This window comes from Palaemon carinicauda, chromosome 29 (genome assembly GCF_036898095.1).
Source record: "Palaemon carinicauda isolate YSFRI2023 chromosome 29, ASM3689809v2, whole genome shotgun sequence".
Lineage (NCBI taxonomy): Eukaryota > Metazoa > Arthropoda > Malacostraca > Decapoda > Palaemonidae > Palaemon > Palaemon carinicauda.
In genome coordinates, this window is record NC_090753.1 from 89,048,507 (window position 1) to 89,075,037 (window position 26,531).

Genomic DNA, 26,531 nt, shown 5'->3' on the forward strand with positions numbered 1-26,531 from the left:
TAACCACATATGTACATTAATAAGCTTTCATGTGAAGTACAGTACTGCACAGTACAGCACATGATCTATTACTTTACGAAATAGAAACCGACGTAAGGTCGGAAAAAACAACAACGCGAATTTTACTTTTGTATTTATTACTTAAGGATAAGCAACTAAAAATTGGAAATGACGTTGGCCGAACCAACGTAAAGATGGGTGACACTGATCCCAGTGGGACAAGCATCCAGGTCGCACTTGCAGGAAGGGAAAGGAAATGGGCTAAAATATAAAAGGAAGCTTCTGCTTTACTCCTAAAAAGGTGGAGAGTTAACACAAAGGGAAAAAGTTTGGGTTGAACTTTTAACGCAAGGGAAAAAAGGTTGGGTTGAACTTTTAACGCAAGGGAAAAAAGGTTGGTTTGAACTTTTAACGCAAGGGAAAACAGTCTGGGTTGCACTTTTAACGCAAGGGAAAACAGTCTGGGTTGCACTTTTAACGCAAGGGAAAACAGTCTGGGTTGCACTTTTAACGCAAGGGAAAAAAGTCTGGGTTGCACTTTTAACCCAAGGGAAAACAGTCTGGGTTGCACTTTTAACGCAAGGGAAAAAAGTCTGGGTTGCACTTTTAACCCAAGGGAAAACAGTCTGGGTTGCACTTTTAACGCAAGGGAAAAAAGTCTGGGTTGCACTTTTAACCCAAGGGAAAAAAGTCTGGGTTGCACTTTTAACCCAAGGGAAAAAAGTCTGGGTTGCACTTTTAACGCAAGGGAAAAAAGTCTGGGTTGCACTTTTAACGCAAGGGAAAAAAGTCTGGGTTGCACTTTTAACGCAAGGGAAAAAAGTCTGGGTTGCACTTTTAACGCAAGGGAAAAAAGCCTGGGTTGAACTTTTAACGCAAAGGAAAAAAGCTTGGGTTGAACTTAAAAGAGGGAGAGAAGAATGGGATTCCTTTTGAAATGGGTTAGACATAATGGCTGTGTTAAGACACTGAACTTCTCCCAAAGATTGAAATTTTACAAGTTTTGTGGTTTTAGGAGAAGCCTGATCATTTGCAGCTGCTTCTTACTTCAGTAGTTACAGTATATGGTTATAACAGTTTTTTTTAATTTGCATGTTCATATGCCGGCAGAATATTTTTTTAATAAAATATATTACAAGTTTTTACCATTTGTAGGTATGCCAAATCATTGGAGTACATAATAGAGGTGAAAACTCTAAATATAAGGCAAGAGCCTCAAAAGTTACCAAAATACTGCATGGTAATTTATGAAAACTGTGGTATGGTTCATAAATATGAACAAATGATAAATATTCACCGAGTTTCTCACAAATCATCTACAAATGAAAGAGACAAACCAGTAGTAATACCTTCTTTATATGGTCTCCATCACCAGGGAGGTTTGGCAAGTAATATGTATAGTTTTTCTGAATCCCTCCACTGTAATTCAGACACTCGCATCTCAGAGTATGAAAGGAATCAGCAGGCCAGTGAGACAGCCGTATCCAAAGTGGCATTTAATCTTAAAGGGAAGCCAAAAAATTCTGTTTGTGGTGGCTGCTGCCTATCTGTTATATATGCCTTTAGTCAATTGAATTTATCTTGTACTTGACAAACTATTCTTACTAAAACATTTTGAGGTATATATACGGTATATTATCATTCATATATCTTTTATAGTATTGTATTGAGCATTGGCTTGTTTGATTGCATTAGAATTGTGTTCCTTAAAGAAAGATACTGTACATAATATAGAAAAGTCCCAATTTTGGTTTTATGTGCAAGGAAACTTTTAAACCATTTCTGATTGTTATCTCCATAACAAATTTTTGGTTTAATAAAGAAAGCTTACCAAGCCATAAAAAGGAAATATTCTTCCTAATAAAAGGACAAAGAAATCTTTTCAACTGGCTTGTCTATTTCAAATTTATTTTCTATAGCCCACCATCTAAATCTGTCAACTAGTACCGTGCCACATCGTATGGCCCGACTGCTGGTGAGAAAATATGTTTCTTTTTTTTTTTATTGAAAATCCAAACTTCCAATATTAGAAGGAAATTTGGCTATGTCTTCCTTTAAAATCAATTAGGAAAGAATATTTAGGTGGTGGAGACTTATGATACATACGTTATAAGATATGGATTGGAATTGTTTTGCAGTGTGGATTAACAAATGTTTTTCAACATGAAATTTGTAGAGAACCCTCTTAAATTGTCTGCTGCAAATATAACTTATAGGTAACCTAATTTTATTGGAAAACCATAGGTTATTCAACACTTGCCTGTCATATGTTGACTGTGGCAAATCTTCAATTTCCTCACAACAAATGCTTCAACACTTGCCTGTCATATGTTGACTGTGGCAAATATTTGATTTCCCCACAATTAACAGATGATCATAGCGTTCGATGGGAGAGATTCTTCTCATGGTCAAGATACAAAGGGAAATAAAGCAGTTGAAATTCTGTGATAGTTGGCCCTGCCTACTAAGACTGATTGAAACTGGCATTTGTCAAGGGATGATTTGCATCTATGAAAGATAGATTTTAAGGACATTTATGCAATTATGGTTGTTAGACTATTATTTCTACTTAAGAATTCAGCAATAAATTCACTGATAAAATCATTGATATTTTTGACTGGAAATAAATTGAAGTGTGCTTTATTATATTTTTTTCTTGAAAATAGTTCTTAATCATGTCACATGACCACATTATAGAGGTTTGCTACTCTCTAATTTTTTATAGCCACAACATTTACAGAACTATTTTATTGCACATTGGTTCAGTATGAATTTACCATAGTTAGGTTCCTTTAACCTTCAGAAATTCTTTTCCACAGTTTGTGCCTTTGCAGTTGGGTAGTAATAGAATACTAATGATTGAATACTTCACATTTTTTCCTTCTGTTTATAATTCCTCCTCTTCCAGCCTCTTTGACCCATAATGGGTGTGGGTATCATCTTCTCTCCAGTGTGCCTTAAGTAGCCCTGTTCTTTATAGCATCCATTTGGTCCCCAACTACATGGCTTTATTCCTTTTGCTTCTCATTCTTTCCCCTCCGGTGTCTTTTCTCCGGGAAGTTCTTTTAACTTTTAATATTAATAACAGTCTTTTTCAAGTAAACTGGTTTGTTGATTGGATTCCCCTTCTGACATGTGAAGACGTGTTCTTAAAATGTTAACAAATGTTATGAAGTTACCTGAGCTTTTATATGATCCTGCCAAGGAAAGATAACCATTAGAAATCATTGGAGTTCTTTGGTCATTGGAGGGGGTATGGGTTGATGCCTCTCAATGTTGCTAGTCATGATAGCTTTGTCACTTTTGCTGCAGAGCAAACATTGTATACCAGCGTTGCAGTATAGCTGTTTTGGTTAATCTACTATTGATATCTGTTCCATGTATTGTGTGCTTGTTGATACCTTATTGAGCCTATTTTTACATGCGGTAAAGAGTAAGCAATGGAATAGGTTAGTTATACATATGGTTAAAATTTGTAACTGGATTTGGTGTTCAATTTTACCTATTTATTTGTGTCGCGTGAAGTTTTTCTCACATGGAGTGGACTAACATATACATCATTATGTAAAAGTGTATTGTAAATATAGGTTTATTTTAGAGCTGTATATGAATTCATGAAATTACAAGGTATGTCAGTTTGTCAGGGTTTTCAAAGGAGATTTGGGTGTGATGCCTCAGTGGTAATTTATTCAAACAATAATTTTACGGAGTAATTTTACAATGTATGGAAGTGATTACCAGACCTAACTGTTTATAGTGGAAGAGAGAAGATTTTTTCTAAAGTCCTTTAAATTCTTTTAAAAAACAGTGTTATATATTATGGGGTCCGTGTGAACAGAAAGAATTCAGACATACATTATGTTTATTCATATTATAGATATTTGAACGTCATATCTGACTCAGCATATTTTCCGTGTTTGTTTTTTCTTAACCAGAGTTTTGTGATCTTGATATTTTAACTTTGGTTTGTTTTAACCTAAGAAGTTATCTTTTGCATAATTTATTATCAAAGGTTGAGTGTCCCACATCTTATTTTTACTTTACCAAATGGACGAATTAGTCGTAAAATTTATTCCCGTACTCTCAGCTTTAGAAAATTTATCATAAATATATGGCAGTATGTTAAATTGTTACAATAGTATGAAACATGATTTTAAATATGTAACTTCCCTGGTAGTTACATATATATACTGTAGCTTAAATCCCGCGCTTCAGCGCGCGCAACGCGGGATTTAAGCTATATATATGTAACTACCAGGTAAGTATATTTAAAAATTAATTTTATAATGAAAATACCATTTTTATTCATTATAATACTGTAGCTTGATTAACAATATATTTTTCCATATAAAACAAAATTTCATCTTCCAGTTATTTTTCATTACATGATTTAATTCAGAATTTCTCCTCATCAGCCACAGTCCTGCACCGAGCCCGAACCCCAGCCCCACCTTAAGGAACAGGCAGACTTCCTGTGACAGCAGTGATGATAAGCTCATCAGAAATGATTCGTATAGCTTCATGTCGAGAGAAGGAAGCGTGGAACCTTCTTTTGTGGAAATCTCTGATAACCAGTTGGGCGAGAAGTTGGTAAGTTAGCGTTATTTTATTGATAAATGGCATTTAATTTTTACATTAGATGATATAGTAATGTGTTGAGTTGCTTATATATTACTTACTGTATTATGTTTTGATATCAGACTTCTTTTACGTTTCCTTTCTACAGTTTTCTTTCCATTGATAAATAGATCTTGTGAGAATCTAGAAATGGAATTCTGAAATATAGTTGAACTAGTTGTTGATAATGTTGCTTACTTTATTTAATTAATACTGTATCTGCCTTTGATTTTTTTAATCTTTAATTTTTTTATTCATAGATGCTTGCTAAAAATCATATGTATTTTACTATATTGTACAGTTGCCTACTTTATAATTTGGTGCAGTTGGTATTTGTCCTTCAATATTTCAAAATCAATCTGTAGTGTTATCTATATTTTATATTCACATCACTTCTTATTCTCATAATTTTTCTTAATTATCTCCTTTAATTCTGTCATGCTTCTGTATGTTGACATTCGAATCTGTAGAAGATTGCAAGGGAAATTCAAGGATGATGTAGATAGCAAACATTTGAATATCCATTTCACACGTAAGGTCTGACCTGACCTTTTTTTTTAAATCATTCATAAAACTTGCAGTTGGACTCGGTGAGTAGATCTTCAGAATCCAGCAGATCGGTTGAAGCGCCCCGTACGCCTGAGATTGGCGGCAGTATTAATGGAGTGGTCATCAAGGAGAGAGAAAGGAAAGAGTCGCGCGACTCCAAGTCGAGTGACAAGAAGAGCAACAAGGCATGGTACAAAATGCTCAACCCGACTTATAAAAGCAGATCTGAAGACCTCAAGAGATTGTTTAAGGACCTTCCATCGGATGAGAGACTTATTGTTGGTGAGTTTTTTTTATCCCGTTTAGGAGGGTTTGTTCTTTAGCAGGGATTTCAAGCAAGTTTCAAGTCCTCTACATAAGAATCTTCAACTTGAGAATGATCAAACATAAGAACATGTATTTGCAATAAAATAAAAACAGTTTGATTAAGTGCAAGGCAGAATGAATATTAATTAGCTTATTTTAAAACTCCATTACTGTACTTTATTTTGTTGAAGTAACTAGGAATTCTTTAGACATATGTAGTTTAGCTTATGAGTACTAGTAAGATCAGCTGATTGAGAATAAGGGAGAGTAGGGGGATTTGGGGTTAGTGAGCTGGATACCTGAATTAACTATGTTGGACTTGAGAACCTGTCTTTGAGTCGTATCTCGTTCTTATGCAGGAGACACTAATTAAGAATGGTAGATATGTTACTTTTAATGGATAAGTATTTAATGATAACTTGCAAATATCATTAGAAAGTTAGCATTAGTGGAAGTCTATTGTTATTTGCATGAGACCTTTCATCATTTAGATTTTCTCATTACTAAGTCCTAAGCCTTGAATTAAATTGAAAAAATTCATCAACCTTTAATAACTTCAAATTCTGTTGCCTTCAATTAAATTTTGAAAAACCCTCACCTATGTTAGACCTTTTAGTCCTAAAATCTTTTGCATAATACATTTTTGTCTTTGTGTTTCAGATTATTCCTGCGCACTACAGAAAGATATTCTCGTACATGGACGGTTGTACGTCACTCCAAATTACTTTTCCTTCTACTCCAAAATATTTGGATGGGAAACATTTGTAAGTACCTCTAGTTTCCCTTGATTTTATTGCGTCCCCAAAACAGTATCTTTATTCTATAACACAATAGTCCTTTGTCTCACTGGGTGCATTGCATGTCTAGCTTTTTGTTTAGTAACAACAACATTAAAATACTGTAAGACCCAAAAAATATAGTAACGTAAATCCTGAAGAACATATATAGAAGGGCAGTTCATGGAAGAGGTAGTGCTTTTCTGTTACCTTGGAGACTCATTCGACTATAAATCTGGAGATGAGAGCTTAGTAAGAAAGAGATTATTGGAAGCATGGATGAAATGACTAGAGATAACCAGATTACTGGTAGATGGTAGATAAGACTTTCCTAATAGTAGGTAATCAAAGATCTATGTTGTGTAGATAATTACTGTACTACTGTATGGAGCAAAACATAGTCCTTTTAATTGGAGAATAGCAGAGGTTTTAAAAAGGTGGGACCTTGGCACATTAAGATTAGCATGGTGGGAAGATTGTTCATTACCAGTATTAGGAATGAAGATTTGGCAAAGAGATGTATTATTATCATTATAATTACTTGCTAAGGTACAACCCTAGTTAGAAAAGGAGGATGCTATATCCTGAGGGCCCCAACATGGAAAATAGCCCAGTGAGGAAAGGAAATAAGAAAACTGTGAAAGAAGTAATTAACAATTTAGATAAAATATTTTAAGAACAGTAACAACATCACAATAAATTTTTCATATCTAAACTTAAAACTTTAAAAAAAAGGAGGATGAGAAATAATTTAGAACAGTGTGCCTGAGTGTACCCTCAAGCAAGAGAACTCCACCCCAAGACAGTGAAAGACCATGGTACAGAGGCTGTGGCCCTATCCAAGACCAAAGAAGAATGGTTTGATTTTGGAGTGTCCTTCTCCTAGAAGAGCAGATTACTATAGCTAAAGGGTCCAAAGATCATAGGAATGTAGTGTGAAAAGACTGTAGAATATGTTGAGGACTTAAAAGATAGTTATGAGAAATATGATGACCATTTAGTTAGGAAAGCAGTAGGTATGGAAGTAGCTGGTAAAGTCTGGAAAGGACGAAATATCATTGGAGAAGGGAATAGACAAGGGTTGATACCTAATAAAGAATTGGAAATAGAAAAGTGTGTAGTGTATGGAAGTCTTTTCTTGTCTGAACTTCATAAAGGGAAAACGTTGCGTAAAAAACCTATGTTGATGATAATAGGGATGATGAATGTACACAACAATGACCAATGGTATATTCATCATTGTAAACATTGGAATTTATAAGAACTTCATTAATAAGAACTTTCATTTGCAATAAAAGTGAATTATTATTATTATTATTATTATTATTATTATTATTATTATTATTGTTGTTGTTGTTGTTATTACTACTACTACTACTATTAGCTAGCTAAGCTACAACCCATGTTGGAAAAGCTGGAGGCTTCAAGCCCAAAGGCTCCAACAGGGAAAATAGTCCAGAGGAAAGGAAATAAGTATTTAAACAAAGAAGTGGATTGGCTAACAGAAATACAACAATGAAAAAACTAGCAAAGGGGGATCACTGCTGTAAACAAATCTTCCCTTATACCCTATAATTAGAACTGCTCTTTAGCTAATCCAGCAGCCACATTCAAGTGTTAAATTGAAGACAGGAAACCTCATAATGAATAATATGAGCCCTAAATCTTGCTTGCCACAGATTCAATATCGAGCAGGTTGAAAGATAGGAATGAAACCATATAAAAGATAAATTGCAATAATTATAGTACAGTGGTACCTCTACATACGAATTTAATCCGTTCCACAACCGACTTCGGATGTAAAAAATGTTCGGATGTCGAAACGAATTTTCCCATAAGAATACATTGAAATAGGATTAATCCGTGGTTGAGCCCAAAAACCTATGATAACTTCTTAATAAACTACTACACATAATTTTTCAATATTAAACTTACCCGATGATCATATAGCTGTCAGCTCTGCTGCCCGACAGAAAAAACCTACGGGCGGAATACGCCAGCGATCGCTATACAGGTGGGGGTGTACATCAACAGCGCCATCTGTCGAGCAGGTACTCAAGTACTCCATGTCAACACAGAACCAATTTTCTCTCTGTCGTGCCACCGGCAAGACCTACTGAATACGCTCTTGTTTTCTGGATTGATTTTCACGTTATTTGGTGAAGTATTCATTTCTGGTTATTAGCTATCGCTGTGCAGAAGTTATCTTCAATACTTCCTTGCATTCTTTTTTGGATTTTGGATTATTTGTTGACGACTTGGATAGATTTTGAATTCCCCCCTTTGACTAATTCAAGATGTCTGACCCTTCTCAAGTCCCCAAGTACAGGAAATGTAGCGCTAGGGACTGTTCAAGGCGTCTTCCGAAGGCCTCTATCGATCCGCACACCGTTTGTTCCAATTGTAGGGGTAAAGCCTGTCAATTGGAAGATCGATGTGAGGAATGCGCTGGGCTTTCGGAATTCGGGTTTCAAGAATTCCTGAAATATGCACGTAGGCTAGAGAAGGATAGGATCAGGAGGAGTTCGTCTCGCTCAATTGATTTTTCCTCTCCCCATGCCCCTCAACCTATTCCTTCCCCTGTAGTGGTTGCACCCGACCCCCCTGCTAGCTCTCATCAACCTTCAATGGCAGATATGATGCGTGCCATCCAGGCTCTAGGTGAGAGAGTCGAGTCATTGGCGAATGACCGCAATCAACTCATGGCTGACGTCAGAGAGTTGAAAGGTAAAAGTGCAGTGGGAAGTGAAGTGAGTGTCAGTGCAGTGAAAAGTGTCAGTGTTACGCATGAGGGTGCGTCTGTTCGTGCATGTCGTCCTCCCAGTCCGGGACCTCTTGCAAGCTCCCAAGCCCAGGGGAGAAGCAATGTCGTACGACCAAAGGGTTCGACAGGCTTTAATCAGCGGACAGACGTACCCTCCGTGGTTTCGGACGTATCTTACCTAGATCGTCCCACCCACAAGAAGACGAGTGAGCCCGTTCATTCCTCGTCTGCGGAAGAGGTTTCTCGACAGAAACGATGGACCAAGGTCTCACGGCCTCTTAAACGTAAGGTCCCTTCCGAGCTAGTCCAACGGCCCAGGTGTAGCCACTGGGTCAGTTCGGACTCGCTGCAGTCCTCCGACGACTGCACACCTCCTAAGAGAGGCAAAGTGGTACCGCAACAGGCAGTAACTCCGTCTGTTGCCGCACCCGCTGTTTTAGACCCTCAGTCACAACGGACAGTTACTCCGTCTGTTGCCGCTTTTGTAGACCCTAAGTGGTCTTTGCTGCGGTCTATGCAGACTCAGTTAGCTGCTGTTATGCAGGAGTTTCGTGCGGAGAAGGTTGACGCTGCACCCGTTAGCCTACAACCTGCCACGGTTGTGCGCCCAGCAGACGCTGAGGCTGCCTGCTCCCACACTCCAGCTGTGAGAGCTCCTCCACCCATGCGCAGTCGACCCTGCCAGACGCATGCTGACGTTCACAGACGCACGGAACCCTCCGTTGCCGTGCGTGAGCTACCACAACAAAAGTGCTTGCGCTGTTCAAGGATTTATATCCGGATCAGTTTGTGTCTGCAGCACCACGCTCGCCTCCCTCTGAGTTCGCTTTAGGCATGCAGTCAGCAGCACCTGCCTTTACGAAGCTCGTACTCGCTCGCTCGTCCAAGAGAGCTTTAAGGGTACTGGGAGAGTGGTTGCAGTCCAAGAAGCAACTTGGGAAGACATCCTTCATGTTTCCCCCGGTCAAGCTTGCTTCCAGATCTAGCGTCTGGTATGCCACGGGAGAAGTTCTCGGCTTGGGAGTTCCTGCCTCTGCCCAGGGCGACTTCTCAAGTCTGGTAGACTCTCCCCGCAGGCTGGCTATGAGACGCTCCAAGATTTGCTGGACTCCTTCGGATATGGACCATCTTATGAAGGGAGTTTTCCGCGCATTCGAAGTCTTTAACTTCTTGGACTGGTGTTTGGGAGCGTGGAGCAGGAAGACCTCCCCTTCTGATAAGGAAACTTCCATGCTCATCATGTCCTGCATGGACAAAGCCATACGGGATGGTTCTAGTGAGCTTGCGGCTTCTTTCGTGTCCGGGGTTCTCAAGAAGCGAGATCACCTTTGCTCCTTCTTGTCAGCTGGAGTCACCCCATGTCAAAAGTCGGAGCTTATGTTTGCTCCACTCTCGAAGTGTCTCTTCCCTGAAGAGTTGATCAAGGAGATTGCTGCCTCCTTGATCCAGAAAGACACCCATGACCTGGTGGCGTCATCCGCACGCAAAACCACCCCTTTGCCCTCCGTACCTAGACCCAGGATGGACACTCCAGCGTCAAGGTTCATTCCGCCCTTTCGTGGCAGAGCCTCCAGCAGAGGAGGTGCTCGTGCCGGAAGTCAACGTGGGAGTAAGAAGAAGGGTTCCAAGTCCTCTAGAGGCAGAGTCTGACTGCCACCTTCTTCAGACAGCAGTGGGAGCCAGGCTCAAGAACTACTGGCAGGCCTGGGAGAAAAGGGGCGCAGACGCACAGTCTGTGAAGTTACTCAGGGAGGGGTACAAGATTCCATTCTTACGCAAGCCCCCTCTAGCAACAACTCCCATCGACCTCTCTCCCAGGTACAGAGAGGAGGACAAGAGACTAGCTTTACAGCAAGAGGTGTCTCTCTTACTACAAAAGGGAGCGGTAGTCATAGTCCGGGACCATCAATCCCCGGGCTTCTACAACCGCCTCTTCTTAGTGCCGAAGAAGACAGGAGGGTGGAGACCGGTGCTAGACGTCAGTTCTCTGAATGTCTTTGTCACAAAGCAGACGTTCACCATGGAGACGACAAAGTCGGTTCTAGCATCGGTCAGGAAGGAAGACTGGATGGTCTCGTTAGACCTAAAGGACGCTTACTTTCACGTCCCCATCCACCCAGATTCCCAACCTTTTCTAAGGTTCGTTTTCAGGAAGGTTGTATACCAGTTCCAAGCCCTGTGCTTTGGCCTAAGCACGGCACCTCTAGTTTTTACCAAACTGATGAGGAATATTGCCAAATTCCTGCATTTAGCAAACATCAGAGCCTCCCTCTATTTGGACGACTGGCTTTTAAGAGCTGCGTCAAGTCGTCGCTGTCTGGAGAATCTACAGTGGACTCTAGATCTGACCAAGGAATTGGGTCTCCTGGTCAATATAGAAAAGTCCCAACTCGTCCCATCCCAAACTATAGTATACCTAGGAATGGAGATTCAGAGTCAAGCTTTTCGGGCTTTTCCGTCGGCCCCCAGAATCAGTCAAGCCCAAGAATGCATCCAGTCCATGCTGAAGAAGGACCGATGTTCAGTCAGACAGTGGATGAGTCTGATAGGGACGCTTTCATCACTGGACCAGTTCATCGCGTTAGGGAGACTCCACCTCCGCCCCCTTCAATTTCACTTAGCTGCTCACTGGAGAAAGGACAAGACGCTAGAAGCGGTCTCGGTTCCTATTTCCGAGAAGATGAAGTCGTCACTGACTTGGTGGAAGAACAACATTCTCCTCAGGGAGGGTCTGCCACTGGCTGTTCAGACCCCCGACCACCTTCTCTTCTCGTACGCATCGGACACGGGCTGGGGTGCGACGTTGGACGGTCGGGAATGCTCGGGCACGTGGAATGCGGTTCAAAGCGAGTTGCACATCAACTGCAAGGAGCTACTGGCAGTTCATCTGGCCTTGAGAAGCTTCAAGTCCCTCCTTCTAGGCAAGGTGGTGGAGGTGAACTCCGACAACACCACAGCCCTGGCGTACATCTCCAAGCAAGGAGGGACTCATTCGATGATGTTGTACGAGATCGCAAGGGACCTCCTCACCTGGTCAAGAGATCGAAACATATCCCTAGTAACGAGGTTCATTCAAGGCGACATGAATGTCATGGCAGACCGCCTCAGCCGGAAGGGTCAAATCATCCCAACAGAGTGGACCCTTCACAAGAATGTATGCAACAGACTATGGGCATTGTGGGGCCAGCCCACCATAGATCTGTTCGCAACCTCAATGACCAAGAGGCTCCCAATTTATTGTTCACCGATTCCGGACCCAGCAGCAGTTCACATAGATGCCTTTCTTCTGGATTGGTCCCATCTAGACCTTTATGCGTTCCCCCCGTTCAAGATTGTCAACAGAGTACTGCAGAAGTTCGCCTCTCACGAAGGGACAAGGTTGACGTTGGTTGCTCCCCTCTGGCCCGCGAGAGAATGGTTCACCGAGGTACTGCAATGGCTAGTAGACGTTCCCAGAACACTTCCTCTAAGAGTGGACCTTCTGCGTCAGCCGCATGTAAAGAAGGTACACCCAAGCCTCCACGCTCTTCGTCTGACTGCCTTCAGACTATCGAAAGACTCTCGAGAGCTAGAGGCTTTTCGAAGGAGGCAGCCAGAGCGATTGCTAGAGCTAGGAGGACATCCACTCTCAAAGTCTACCAGTCGAAGTGGGAAGTCTTCCGAAGCTGGTGCAAGTCCAAATCAGTTTCCTCAACCAGTACCTCTGTAACTCAGATAGCTGACTTCCTTTTATACCTAAGGAAGGAAAGATCCCTTTCAGCTCCCACGATCAAGGGTTACAGAAGCATGTTGGCAGCAGTCTTCCGTCACAGAGGCTTAGATCTTTCCAACAACAAAGATCTACAGGACCTCCTTAAGTCTTTTGAGACCTCGAAGGAGCGTCGGTTGGCCACACCAGGTTGGAACTTAGACGTGGTACTAAGGTTCCTTATGTCAGCAAGGTTCGAACCACTTCAATCAGCCTCTTTAAAAGATCTCACGTTGAAAACTCTTTTCCTCGTCTGCTTAGCAACAGCTAAAAGAGTCAGTGAGATACACGCCTTCAGCAGGAACATTGGATTTACATCTGAAACGGCTACATGTTCCTTACAGCTTGGTTTCTTAGCCAAAAACGAACTTCCTTCTCGTCCTTGGCCCAAATCGTTCGATATTCCAAGCCTTGCTAATTTGGTTGGAAATGAACAAGAAAGAGTACTATGCCCGGTAAGAGCTCTTAAGTACTATTTGAAACGGACTAAGCCATTACGTGGACAATCAGAAGCTTTATGGTGCGCCATTAAGAAACCTTCTTTACCAATGTCGAAGAATGCAGTTTCTTATTATATCAGACTTTTAATTCGAGAAGCTCATTCCCATCTGAATGAGGAGGACCATGCTTTGCTGAAGGTAAGGACACATGAAGTTAGAGCTGTCGCAACTTCAGTGGCCTTCAAACAAAACAGATCTCTGCAGAGTGTAATGGATGCAACCTATTGGAGAAGCAAGTCAGTGTTCGCATCATTTTACCTTAAAGATGTCCAGTCTCTTTACGAGAACTGCTACACCCTGGGACCATTCGTAGCAGCGAGTGCAGTAGTGGGTGAGGGCTCAGCCACTACATTCCCATAATCCCATAACCTTTTTAATCTTTCCCTTGAAATGCTTTTTATTGTTGTTATTTGGGTTGTCCGGAAGGCTAAGAAGCCTTTCGCATCCTGGTTGATTTGGCGGGTGGTCAAATTCTTTCTTGAGAAGCGCCTAGATTAGAGGTTTTGATGAGGTCCTTTAGTATGGGTTGCAGCCCTTCATACTTCAGCTCCTAGGAGTCGCTCAGCATCCTGTGAGGATCGCGAGGCTCAGTAAGGAAGACGTACTTAAAAAGGCAGAGTAATTGTTCAAGTCAACTTCCTTACCAGGTACTTATTAATTTTATGTTTGTTATTTTGAATAACTGCTAAAATGAAATACAGAATACTTAGCTCTTAATGTTAACATATATGCTGGTCTCTACCCACCCCCCTGGGTGTGAATCAGCTATATGATCATCGGGTAAGTTTAATATTGAAAAATGTTATTTTCATTAGTAAAATAAATTTTTGAATATACTTACCCGATGATCATAAATTAAAGGACCCACCCTTCCTCCCCAATAGAGACCCAGTGGACCGAGGAGAAAATTGGTTCTGTGTTGACATCGAGTACTTGAGTACCTGCTCGACAGATGGCGCTGTTGATGTACACCCCCACCTATATAGCGATCGCTGGCGTATTCCGCCCGTAGGTTTTTTCTGTCGGGCAGCAGAGCTGACAGCTATATGATCATCGGGTAAGTATATTCAAAAATTTATTTTACTAATGAAAATAACATTTCCCATGAGAATAATGTGCACTAAATTAGATAATAGACATGTAAAAAAGAAGAATTATCAAAAAATGATAAATAAGAAACGGGTTTTTAGCGTCACTTTACCTTAGAAACTCCAGCGCAGGTGTTGTTGGTCTTGCTACGTAGAGCGGAGACGGACGGGCGGCGAGGAGGTAGAGAGGTTGACTACGATAAACGTACACTACCGTAACTTATTCTAACTTACACTAAGTGAACTTTAACCTAACTTAGCTTATTTATTCTTTTTATTTTCATATTTTATATTTTTTTTTTTACCTTTTTTTTTCCTTTTGATGATTAATTTTAATCTCTTTCACTCTCTCTACTTAAAATTGATTGAATTTTTTTCTCTTCACTTTTTGCTATTTTCTTTGAACCACTTCCATCCTCTTCATCACGAGTTCGCTTTGTAGTTTTTTTAAAGAAGCTGTCGATAGGAAGTTGCTTGGTACAGCTTTTCAGAATGTTTCGAAAATAAGTTAGGGAAACATCATCAAACTGCGCAACTATACGACAAATCTGCAATTTCTTTGGATGGTATTTGTCGATGAAGTCGACCACGTCTTGATATTTTCCCAACACCTCTTTTATTTACGCCGAACCTATTACAAGTTCACTCACACGGACACCACGCTCATGCTTTTCAATAATTCCTTGCTTTACTTCTAAAGAAAGCATTTCCTTATTCCTTTTCTCACCACTACCTCTACCACTTGCGAAACTAAGCCTTTTAGGACCCATAATTTACGTAAATTACCGTAAAAGGATGCACGTAAAAAATCACGATTAAAACAGTACAATAATAGCAGAACGCACAGGGCACAACCGCAAGAAGCCGACGAGAACAGAGGACTGACCCAAGCTGCGCTAATTGAGGGTCCCTCCGAGGTCGAAGTGCTGCCTTCTATCGGTGGAAATAAAAAACACATCAGGCGCTATGAGTACCGACTACGCGTACGAGTATTGTTTACTTCGGGTGTCGAAAAAAAAATTCGGGTGTAGAGTAGGAACGTGTTCGAATTGTACTTCGCGTGTCGAAAAATTCGGATACAACCATACAACCGGTACGACGAAAATTGCTTACTTCGTGTGTCGAAATAAAATTCGGGTGTAGAGTCAAAATTTTGCTCGAATTTTACTTCGGATGTTGGAAAATTTGGATGTAGATACGTTCGGATGTAGAGGTTCCACTGTAATAATTTTCATATTTTCAAAACAGTTTTGTTTAGGTGTCATTAACAAAGAGTCAAATGATTCTTATTCTGCTGTTTATCAATTTTATTGAATCTAGTTAATCTTTACACTTAAGATTTACAGATTGCACAGTTCTGTTTAGTGAATCATAGGAGGAATTGCAAAAGATGATAAAAGATTTCAATAAAGAAAGCAGTAGTATAGGACAGAAAATGAGTATGAGTAAAACGAAGATAATCTTCAATAAAATGTAGAGACAATAACTCAGAGATTGTTAATGAGTATATGTACTTAGGACAAAATCTTTTTCACTACTTTTTTCAATATCTATAAGAATGACTACAGGAATTTTTTTAATTTACAATTTCAGGTTTCCATCAAATGTAAGGATATTATCGCGATGACGAAGGAGAAGACGGCTCTGGTCATCCCAAATGCCATTGAGGTCAGAACGGAAGGGGAAAAGCACTTTTTCACTTCCTTCGCATCGCGAGACAAAACGTACCTGATGCTGTTCAGAATATGGCAGAATGCCTTGATGGATCAGGTAAGCTGGTATTGGAGACTTATTTATTTGTTTTTTCAAAGGCAAACCTTGTCCAGAAGTATAATGTGTGGTATTGCTTGCTTGAGGTGGTATAGTCATGCTATGAGAAGAGAGGAATAGTATATTGAGAGGAGGGTGATGGAAATGGAGGTACAGGGAACGAGAAGGAGAGGGAGACCAAAGCGAAGGTGGGTGGACTGTATCAAGGATGACCTTCGATCAAAGGGAGTAACCGGTGATGAAGTGTGGGACAGAGGTAGATGGAGAAAGCTGGTCAGAAACATTGACCCCACATAGAAGTGGGAGGAGATGCAAACAAAGAAGAAGATTGTTTACTTGAGTCTTAGCTTTCTCTGTTAATGCCAGATCAGCTAAAAATTATACTCATAGTCTTTTGAATTCCTTATTCATCAATCAGATACTGTAGCGGTAGACAATACTTTATTTCAGTTTTTAATGTTCAGTGTAGCTATTTTTCTAGTTTTTACATAGTGAAACATCCATGGAACCTGGTCTCTGATTTTAGTCCAAATATATAAGAGGTTTTAAAACAAGATAACAATAACTGTATTTCAGTTTTTAATGTTGAGTAATCAGTTTTCTAGTTTTTACATAAGTGAAAAAATTGTGAAACCTTACTTCTGGTCCCAGTCTTAATGTATAAGAGGTTTTACTTCAAATAAAATAACAAAAACTATGAATATAACAAAATGCAAGTGGCTGTAAATATGAAGGTATTTTTAGCCTACAACTTCTCTTCCAGCAAATGAGCGCAACTGAGCTGTGGCAGTGGGTTCACTCCAGCTATGGCGACGAGCTGGGACTCACGAGCGACGATGATGATTACGTCGCTCCCTCCACAGAGGATGATTCCAAGACTAATTTGCACAGTAATTTTGATTCATCTACTTACAGTACAAGTGGCAACCCCAAACTCTACAGCATCGATTCCTTGGACGTAAGTACAAAAACACACAATTCCAGTTTTAGAGGGAGAAATGAAAATGATGTGATTTGCTTCCTTATAGTCAGTGATTACTTGTAAGGGTCATGGGTTATGGAATTGCATTTGGGATACCTAATAATTCTACTGTTTAGACATCAACTGTTACCATATGATTAACATCATCATTAATGTTTATACATTTAATAGAGTCAGACTTGAAATGGGTCATCTTCTCCCTCTTCTGTCGTGTACTCTAGGTCTTCATGTATCCCCGCTTCCATGATTCGCTGGGTCTTCTTTTAGCTCTTTTCTGTGCCAGTTCCCTATCTACCTATGGTTGTACCAATTTCTTTATACTCTATTTCTTAACTACACCAAATATATGCTTTTCTTCTTGTAAATGTTTCCACCACTTCCTACTTTTTCTATCTATTGATCCCACATTTTTAATGTTAGTTTTCAAATGTTCCATCACTAATACAAAGCAACGGTATTTATAGTGGATATTACTTTCGGGGAAGCTGAAAGACGAGCCATAAGACTTATAGTGAGGGTTAACCTTCCACTCTCTAGTTAGCGATGGGGAGTGGTAGTTTGCTATCCTGCTCACTCAAACACTACATCGTTGTCTAAACCGGGGTTTTCAGTCGCCTAGAGAGATCTCTGTTACAGAATCGTTCCGCCTCTCCCCCATCGGGGTAGTTCCCCCCGAACAATGCCCAGTATCTAAACCATCTCATTCGGACGTAGTTCCCTCATCAAGAGAGGGACAAAGGGAGGAACACCCCAGACCATCACTCCTGGAGGAGTATTTTCTGTACCGTAAGGAGTTGAAAGACTCAAAAATGGTTCCTAAGACCTTGGCTAAGGCATCATGGCCTCCACAAGAGAAGCCTCGATGATCCTCCACAGTTCCTGCAAGGACGTCGGCAAACAACGTGCCTTCTACAAGAGATGATTGAAAACTTTAAATCAATCAATCAATCTACAAGAGATGACCGACCCACTCTGGGCTCTTATGGGTGAGAACTCATGGTGGGAAGATGATTACGCTGTTTGGGCAACAAAGGAAGTATTATGAGGTCTCCAACGAGTCCCTTCCAACTTCTTGCCTTTCGACCACTCTTTAGAGGCTCTTGCCAGAGGAGTCTCCTTCAAGAAACTCCCCAGACTATCTTGTTCTTTGCAGGCTACTTCGTGGCTAGATTTCTGGTTGGGGTCTATGGATCACCATCAGGACTGAGGACTGGTCTAAGTATACCACGAGGAGGTCAATGGAGACCTTTCTATTATTTGGAACTAGAACCATTGAGTTTCTCTCTCACCAGGTTGTGAGCCTGTTGGCAAACACGATCCTTCCGCGAAGGAACTTGGTAATAGAAAGGTTCCACTGTCAGGTGCCACAAGCAGAGGTAACGAGACTTAGGATCTCGACTCGCGACGGTTCCTCTCTGTTTAAGCCGGAAGACGTCGAGCTGGTGGCGGAGAGATGGAGGAAGTCCAATCAGGACTCCCTTCTCCATAGGGGCCTTACATCTCGGCCCTATCGACCTCCTCCGCCACAGGAGAAACAGTAGCAGTCAACAAATGAACAGGACTTACACAGTGACGACTTTGTCTCAAAGGGTGTCAAAGAAGCCCTTAACAGCTAGAGAGCGTAAAGGCTCTAAGTCCTCGTAGAGATAAGAGTAGCAGAAGGAGTGGCCGAGGCCGCACCTGCTAGGACGGGCAATCCTCACACTTGTCCACCAGTGGAGGAATGGTTACGATGCTGATGGGAGAGGTGGCTGTAGCTTGGGGCTAAACCCTTGACAGTCTCCGTGATTTGTTCAGGGTATCGCGTTTTCATTCAATCTCTCCCTCCACTAACTAAGAATCCAGTTCCATTGAGCTCCTACGTGAAGGGATCTGCAAAGAAGCTGGCCTTTCTGGTCGAAGTCCAGACCATGTTGGAGAAGGGTCCTCTCCAAGAGGTTAAACAGATCCCCAGGATTCTTCACTCATCTCTTTCTTGTGAAAAAGGTGTCTGAAGGGTGGAGATCAGTCATCGACCTCTCAGTACTAAACAAGTTTGTCAGACAAACTCCGTTCAGCATGGAGACAGCAGAAACGGCCAGACAGGCTGTAAGACCTCAGGACTTCATGTGTACAGTACACTGAATCTCAAGGATGCATGCTTTCAGATCCCAGTTTATCCATCTTCAAGGAAGTATCTAAGGATCATACTCGACAACAAGAAATACCAGTTCAAGGTCCTGTGCCTCGGTCTTTCCACAGCACCTCATCCTCCCAAGAGTGTTTGCCCTAGTATCATCCTGGTCTCACAGGGTCGTATCCGTCTCCTAAGATATCTGGATGATCAGCTGATCCTAGCAGATTCATCGGCAACTGTTCTTTAACACCAAGGTAGACTTCTGGCATCTTGCCAAGATCAGGGATCGTTATAAACCTCGAGAAGTCATCCATGCTTCCCTCTCAGAGACTGGTATACCTAGGTATGATCATCGACACCGATCAGCAGAAATTCTTCCCATCAGACAACAGGGTACAGATGCTGAGGAAGGTAGCAAGACCCTTCCTCAGACGAGAAGAGCTTCCAGCTCAGCGATGCTTATGTCTCATAGGTCACCTATCATCCCTGGCTCATCTAGTGCCCAACGGCTGCCTCAGGATCCGATCTCTCCAATGGTGGCTAAAGTCCAGGTGGAATCAGACCAGCGATTCCCCGGACATTCTAGTCCCCATAGGACTAAAAGAGCAGACAGACCTCAAGTGGTGGGTGGCAGACGAGAACCTCCTCAGGGGCATCGACCTTCTCGTTCTTCCCCCCAGAATTGTTACTCTATTTAATGCATCAAAAGAAGGACGGGAGTCCCATATACTGCACCACACGTCCTCAGGCCTTTGGTCCGAGTGCGAAAAGTACCAGCACATAAATCACTTGGAAATGAGGGCAGCCTTCCTAGCCCTCCAACAGTTCCAGCAGTTCCTGGCGAATCACTCCGTGGTGTTGATGAGTGACAACACCAAAGAAGTGACTTATATAAACAAACAAGACGGTGCCTTTCCGCAGCCCCTATGCCATCTAGCAGTAGAGATACTGAGATGGGCAGAAGGCAAATCGGTGTCCCTATCGGCCTGTTTCATTCCTGGCAAGAGGAATGTGCTTGCGGACAATCTGAACAAAGTCCCGACTTTGTGGGGTTCCCTGACTGTGGACTTGTTCGTGACGTCCTTGAATTTCTGGCTGCCACTTTACTGCTCCCCAGTCACAGATACCCAGGCTCTCTGGCAAGATGCATTCCAACAACAGTGGGACAACATTCATGTATGTCTACACCTTTCCCCTGTTCTGTCTGATGAGATGAGTACTCAACAAGACCAGAGCATCCAACAATCTTTCTATGACTCTCATAGTTCTGAAATGGCATCACGCAGAGTGGTTCCCAGACTTTCTGCAGCTCCTGACGGAGCTTCCAATAGAACACCTTTCACGACACGATCTACTTATTCAGCCATGCATAAACATCTTCCAAAAAGCCGTAGCTTCGCTACGATTTCATGCCTGAATACTATTCAGGACCTCTTCACTCGGAGAGGATTTTCGCAACAAGTTGTGAAAAGGCTGGACACCTTTGACGATCCTCGGCTTCAGTCTACTAGGCTAAGTGGACTGTCTTCTGTGGTTACTGTCATGGAAGGGGTATATATCCCCCATCGATGCCATTATTCCAACAAGAGCGGAGTTCCTTTTGCACCTTTGGGAGGAAATGGTCCTCTTGTTTTCGGCAGTCATAGGCTACCGCTCACCTTTGAGCCTTGCCTTTAAACTGAAAGGAGTCTATATTTTTTCCTAATTGGAACTTTCTCTCCTCATGCGAAGCTATGAGCTTACCTGCCCCCAGTCAGAAGATAGACCTCCTCCTTGGAACGTGGTTCGCGTCCTTCAGAGTCTGAAGGGTGCTCCCTACGAACCATTAGACCTGGCAATAGATCATCACATAACTTTGAAGTTGGTGTTGCTACTCGCCTTGGCTTCAGCCAAAATAGTTAGTGAACTGTATGGTCTTTCCTGTGACATTTTCCATTCAAGGGGATGGAGGTAGGTACCGGTAATTTTCGACTTTGTCCCTGAGTTTACTGTATTGCTAAGACTCAAAATCTGGGAGTAGTGGATCCTAGGTTCGGGCCCTATCGGATTGGGAGTCTGCAATGTACCCGATGATCCAGGTCAACTGTTACCATGCCCAGCAAGGAGTTTCAGGTGTTACCTCAAAAAGAACATTAGCAGCTCACCCCCGAGTGTCAACACTTCAGCACGGGTAAGGTCAAGATGAGCGTCACGATGAACACCATCTCTGCTTGGATTTGCAGGGTCATTGACCTGGCCCTGTATCTCAACCCTCCTCCAACACAGTGACCCAGAGCTCATGACGTCAGGGGCATTGCAGCATCCGTGTCGTTCCAAAGAAACTACTCTTGCGCAGGCACTGCAAGTGGGCGTGTGGAAACATCAGACGACCTTCACCGACCACTACCTGCAAGACATGACCCACAGGAACATGGAGAGGTTCTCCATTGATTCGTGGTGGCAGCACACTAAGTGGTTTAAACACCTCAGGCTCCTTGATGGACAAGTAGCATAGGGTTGATGGCAAAGGTTACCTGGGATTAGTCTGGGATGAATGTTTAAGAATGATTGGCTCTTTCAAGAGATTGAATCAGCACCCAGGGTTCTCTGCAAAGCCGGCCTCACCTATCTGCAGGCAAAACCATTTTCCTTGTGTAACCTAGTATTGAAATAATACTTGTTGCGTCCCCATAACCCTAGCGACGGGGTATCGGGTAACGTGTATGGTACTCTTGGAAGATTCCCACGACTCAAAGAACTCTTACCTAGACAGTCACATTGCTAGTATCACAAACACAGCTTGCGTAGGCCGCTGGCCGTGCTTAGCACAACTTTTGCTAGGTGTAGGGTTTCTACTGGTTTGGGAAACCCATGGTCAATGCCAAGAACCCGGTTGGCACAGACTTCCACCCTCCTAAGGGATAAGTCATCTATAAATAGCATTGGTTTGTATAATTAATGGAACAAATGACAAATTTAGAAGTAATTTGTATTTTTCCTAACGATACAAACCTGTAGCTATTTATACAGATTAGCCCACCAGCACCTATCATCCTATAAGTCCTATCTCCACGCAAAAGTGGTTACTTAGCCCAGGTGTGTGAGTGGGCAGGTTAGCAAACTAAACCCTTCCCCATCCCCGCTAACAAGTGGGTGGACGTTAACCCTCGCTAAAAGTCTTATGGCTCGTCTTTCAGCTTCCCTGAAAGTAAAATCCCCTATAAATAGCTACAGGTTTATATCGTAAGGAAAAATAAAAATGACTTAAAAATTTGTCATTTTCACCTTCCCCAGAAATTCTTTGCATCTTCTATCTACTTAATAGCTGCTAGGTACTTTGAGTTAAACATTTTAATTTTGAGAATGCATTTTTGCAAGTTCTGAATGCCTGTACGAATGATTTCCAACACACTTAGCTTTCTGTAAGCTTAGAATAATCTGCTTTACTATACTTTGTTGTTTTCATTTTAAACTCAAAACACAATTGCTGGATATCTGTACAAAGATGGATAAAGAGACAGTATGCAGTATTGTATGATATATTCAGTATTACTTGATGTGTAGAGAAAGAATGAGTGCGTAGAGAGTATGCCAGACTATTCAATGTGCAGTATACTCTATGTGGGCAAAATGAATGTCCTTTACAAAGAGCAAGGGGTACTTCATCGATCTGTCATATCAGTATTAGACATGTCCCGTTGTCTGTATTATTATTATTATTATTATTATTACTAGCTAAGCTACAATGCTAGTTAGAAAAGCAAGATGCTATAAGCTCAGAGGGTCCAACAGGAAAAATAGCCCAGTGAGGAAAGGTAAAAAGGAAAATAGAATATTTTAATTTGAGTAACAACATTAAAATAAATATCTCCTATATAAACTATGAAAACTTTAACAAAACAAGAGGAAGAGAAATAAGATAGAATGGTGTGCCCGAGTGTACTCTCAAGCAAGAGAACTCTAACCTAAGACAGTGAAAGACCATGGTACAGAGGCTATGGTGATTGGTGCCTGGGCCCATTCCAAAGCTTATTCATATAATCCATTGGCTAAAGAAATTATTGAATATATTTCCCTCATGAATCTTTTTATTAGTCTTTCGTTTGTACATTATCTCCTTTATTTAAATTACTATGACGTTACCTTTTCAACCTATTAACTGTAATTTCTCGGAAATGTTATCAGTTATTACTTCTGATAGACACCGTTAGATCAAGTTTAGTTGGAGTCTTGTTGTATACAGGTCATATATGGCTTCCAAATTAGCTTGCTTCGAAAGGAATGCACTGTGTACTGTATATATATATATATATATATATATATATATAAAATGTTGGTTATGTATACCCAAAATTACTTTTGGAGGGAGATTTTCCATGTTATATGGAAGTCAAAATTTTCAAATTGCATGGGATTCTTTGTATTCATAATGTTTGGTTGATTTGTTCGAAGTGAACATTGTGGGGATGATTGTTCGAGCAACAAACTTACGGTATTGTACAATAAATGTGCTTTAATTGTTTGCTTTACCATAATGAGCAATTATTGAATAATTACTGTACAGTATTTGAAATAAAGTAGATGAGGAATTAGATATCTGCAAGGTCTTGCTCTGCCCGTCACTGTGCTCTTTACACAATCTGCATGATGAGCTTCAAAGCCCCCTCTCCATCAAGCTAGGATCAGGGAGGTCAAGCAATGGATGCTTAGGACTTGCTAGGTAATCCTATAAGTTCCCCAAGCCTCCCATCCTTAGCTCACAAGGATAGTGAGATTGCAGGTACCACTAGAAACAGATTGACAGGCAGAGACATCTCCTGTGGCCTGATTGGTACCGTCTCTGCCTGGTGTTTGCCAGTCGGGGGTTCGAGTCCCGCTCAGACTCGTTAGTGCCATTAGTGTCTGCAACCTTACCATTCTTGTGAGCTAAGGTTGGGGGGTTTGAGGGAGCCTATAGGTCTATCTGCTGAATCATCAACAGCCACTGCCTGGCCCTCGCTGGTCCTAGCTTGGGTGGAGAGGAGGCTTGGGCGCTGATCATATAATATATGATCAGTCTCTAGGGCATTGTCCTGATTTCTAGGGCAATGTCACTGTCCCTTGTCTCTGCCATTCATGAGTGACCTTTAAACCTTTAGGTAGTTAAGTAATTGATCGATCTTAGCATCCTCATATGATATGGATATCCAAGAATTAGTGCCAAACTACAAATTTATAGAGCCTCAATAGTTCCATGGAATTAATTCCTTCTATAATAGTATAAAATTTAAAAAAAACAATACTTGATAAGACTATTGTTTTATAGTTTCACATTTTTCATTCCCTTTCCTGTCATTTATTTTGCTTTGTATAATCCCTTTTCCATAAGGCATGTCTATTTGAATAATCTAGTGATATCTAAGATTAGCTGACCAAAGGAATTTTATACCACTTAGCACCTAACCAACTTTCTTTGGGAGTTAATTTTGGAGTTAATTTTGTATGTTGTTGTATATTTAAAGAGTACAGTAATTTACAAATGGTCGCTCCTTTATTATGAGTATGCCAACTTCCACTTTTGTCCCTGCTATGTTTTACTCAGTCATCTCATAGGCAATTGATATTGATGGGGATTGAGTGGTATGAAAAAAAAAAATTATATTATCATTATTACTTGCTAAACTACAACCCTAGTTCAAAAAGGAGGATGCTATAAGCCCAGGGGCCCCAATAGGGAAAATAGCCAAGTAAAGAAAGGAAACAAGGAAAAATAAGATATTTTAATAACATTAACAACACGAAAATAGATATTCCCTATGTAAAGTATAAATACTTTAATAAAACAAGATGAAGAGAAATTAGACAGAAAAGTGTGCCCGAGTGTACCCTCAAGCAAGAGAACTCTAACCTAAGGTAGTGGAAGGCCATTGTATATGGGTATAGAGGCTATGGCACTACCCTAGACTAGAAAACAATAGTTTGATTTTGGAGTGTCCTTCTCCTAGAAGAGCTGCTGACCATAGCTAAAGAGTCTCTTCTACCCTTACCAAGAGGAAATTTTAGGGAAGCAGTTAATGCTGATCTGTTTAGTCTTTCTAAGTTATTTTCCTTCATTGATAGTTAACTAAAGTTTTTCTATAGGGTGGAATATCCAAAACCAACATCAATGGGAAATAGTAACTTTTATTTTAACTTGATTACATCGTGGACTATAGACATTACTTGCCTTCTTTTGGTTGTCTCTTATGGCTCTGTATCCTTCAAATTTGCCTACATTATAGGTTCCTTTCTTCTATTTTGCTGTCCATTCTTTTCTAAATTTCTCTTCTAACTTTTACTTCACGAGTACAACGCTTTTGTTATCCTCCTGTTGCACTTGGGTGGTGAATATCCTCACAGATCCTGGCCCATGGCTATATAACCCAGATTTGTAAATCCAATCCAAACGTTGGCCAAGATTCTGTTATTGAGAGGACACCCGGCTTATTGAGTTTTAATCCTACTACGTCAAATGCGAGGCACGTGTCATTATAGTGAATGCCGTGACTTGCACCTTTTCTTATTCATAGATGAAGGCTTAACCTTGTATTCTTAAGGCATTGCTAGCATTAGTCATTGAAATATCTTAAGGGACCTTGCATTTGAATGACTCTCTCTCTCTCTCTCTCTCTCTCTCTCTCTCTCTCTCTCTCTCTCTCTCTCTCTCTCTCTCTCTCTCTCTCTCTCACCAAAATTTTATGTTTTCTGATGGAAATTAATTATTTCAGTTTCTCATTAATATTTTAAATTTTTCTCAATATAGAATAAATCCTTATATATTTCCAATTCATTTCTTTAGCACATCATTTAAATGTCAGTTACGAGTTCCATTTTTTTCATTTTGATAAGGGACATACTTAATGGAATTTCTAAGCTTGATATGTATTGCTATGACACCTACATTTACTGTACAAAATTGATGATTTTTTAATGATATTTTTAACCAACATTGTACAATGTGTAGGCCATCAATACTTTCCTATGTGTTATGTGACTATAACTGAACATTTATCAGTTTGATTCCTTTCTGGGGTTTTTTTATGTTAGATTACCAGTATGTTTTGTCAATCTTTAGGGAAATTGAATTAAGTCTGTGTAATTGTTCAGTGGCTACTTTCCTCTTAGTAAGGAGAGAAGAGACTATTTAGCTGTGATAAGCAGCTCTTCTAGGCGAAGGACACCAAAATCAAACCATTGTTCTTTATTCTTGGGTAGTGGCATAGCCTCTGTACCATGGTCTTCCACTGTCTTAGGGTAGAGTTTTCTTGCTTGAGGGTACATTCAGGCACACCATTCTATCTGTTTCCTTATTTCCTTT

General features: G+C 41.0%; 1 protein-coding gene across 2 annotated transcripts in view; it reads left to right on the forward strand.

Moving 5' to 3' along the window:
* Positions 1 to 26,531, forward strand: part of LOC137622350 (protein Aster-B-like) — a 111,921-nt gene that overhangs the window by 39,963 nt on the left and 45,427 nt on the right. For both annotated transcript variants that reach the window (XM_068352933.1, XM_068352934.1), the window contains exons 3-7: positions 4,416 to 4,590; positions 5,199 to 5,448; positions 6,133 to 6,236; positions 15,942 to 16,118; positions 16,882 to 17,076. In XM_068352933.1, the coding sequence (XP_068209034.1) occupies positions 4,416 to 4,590; positions 5,199 to 5,448; positions 6,133 to 6,236; positions 15,942 to 16,118; positions 16,882 to 17,076 (901 nt within the window). The remainder of the gene's footprint in view (positions 1 to 4,415; positions 4,591 to 5,198; positions 5,449 to 6,132; positions 6,237 to 15,941; positions 16,119 to 16,881; positions 17,077 to 26,531) is intronic.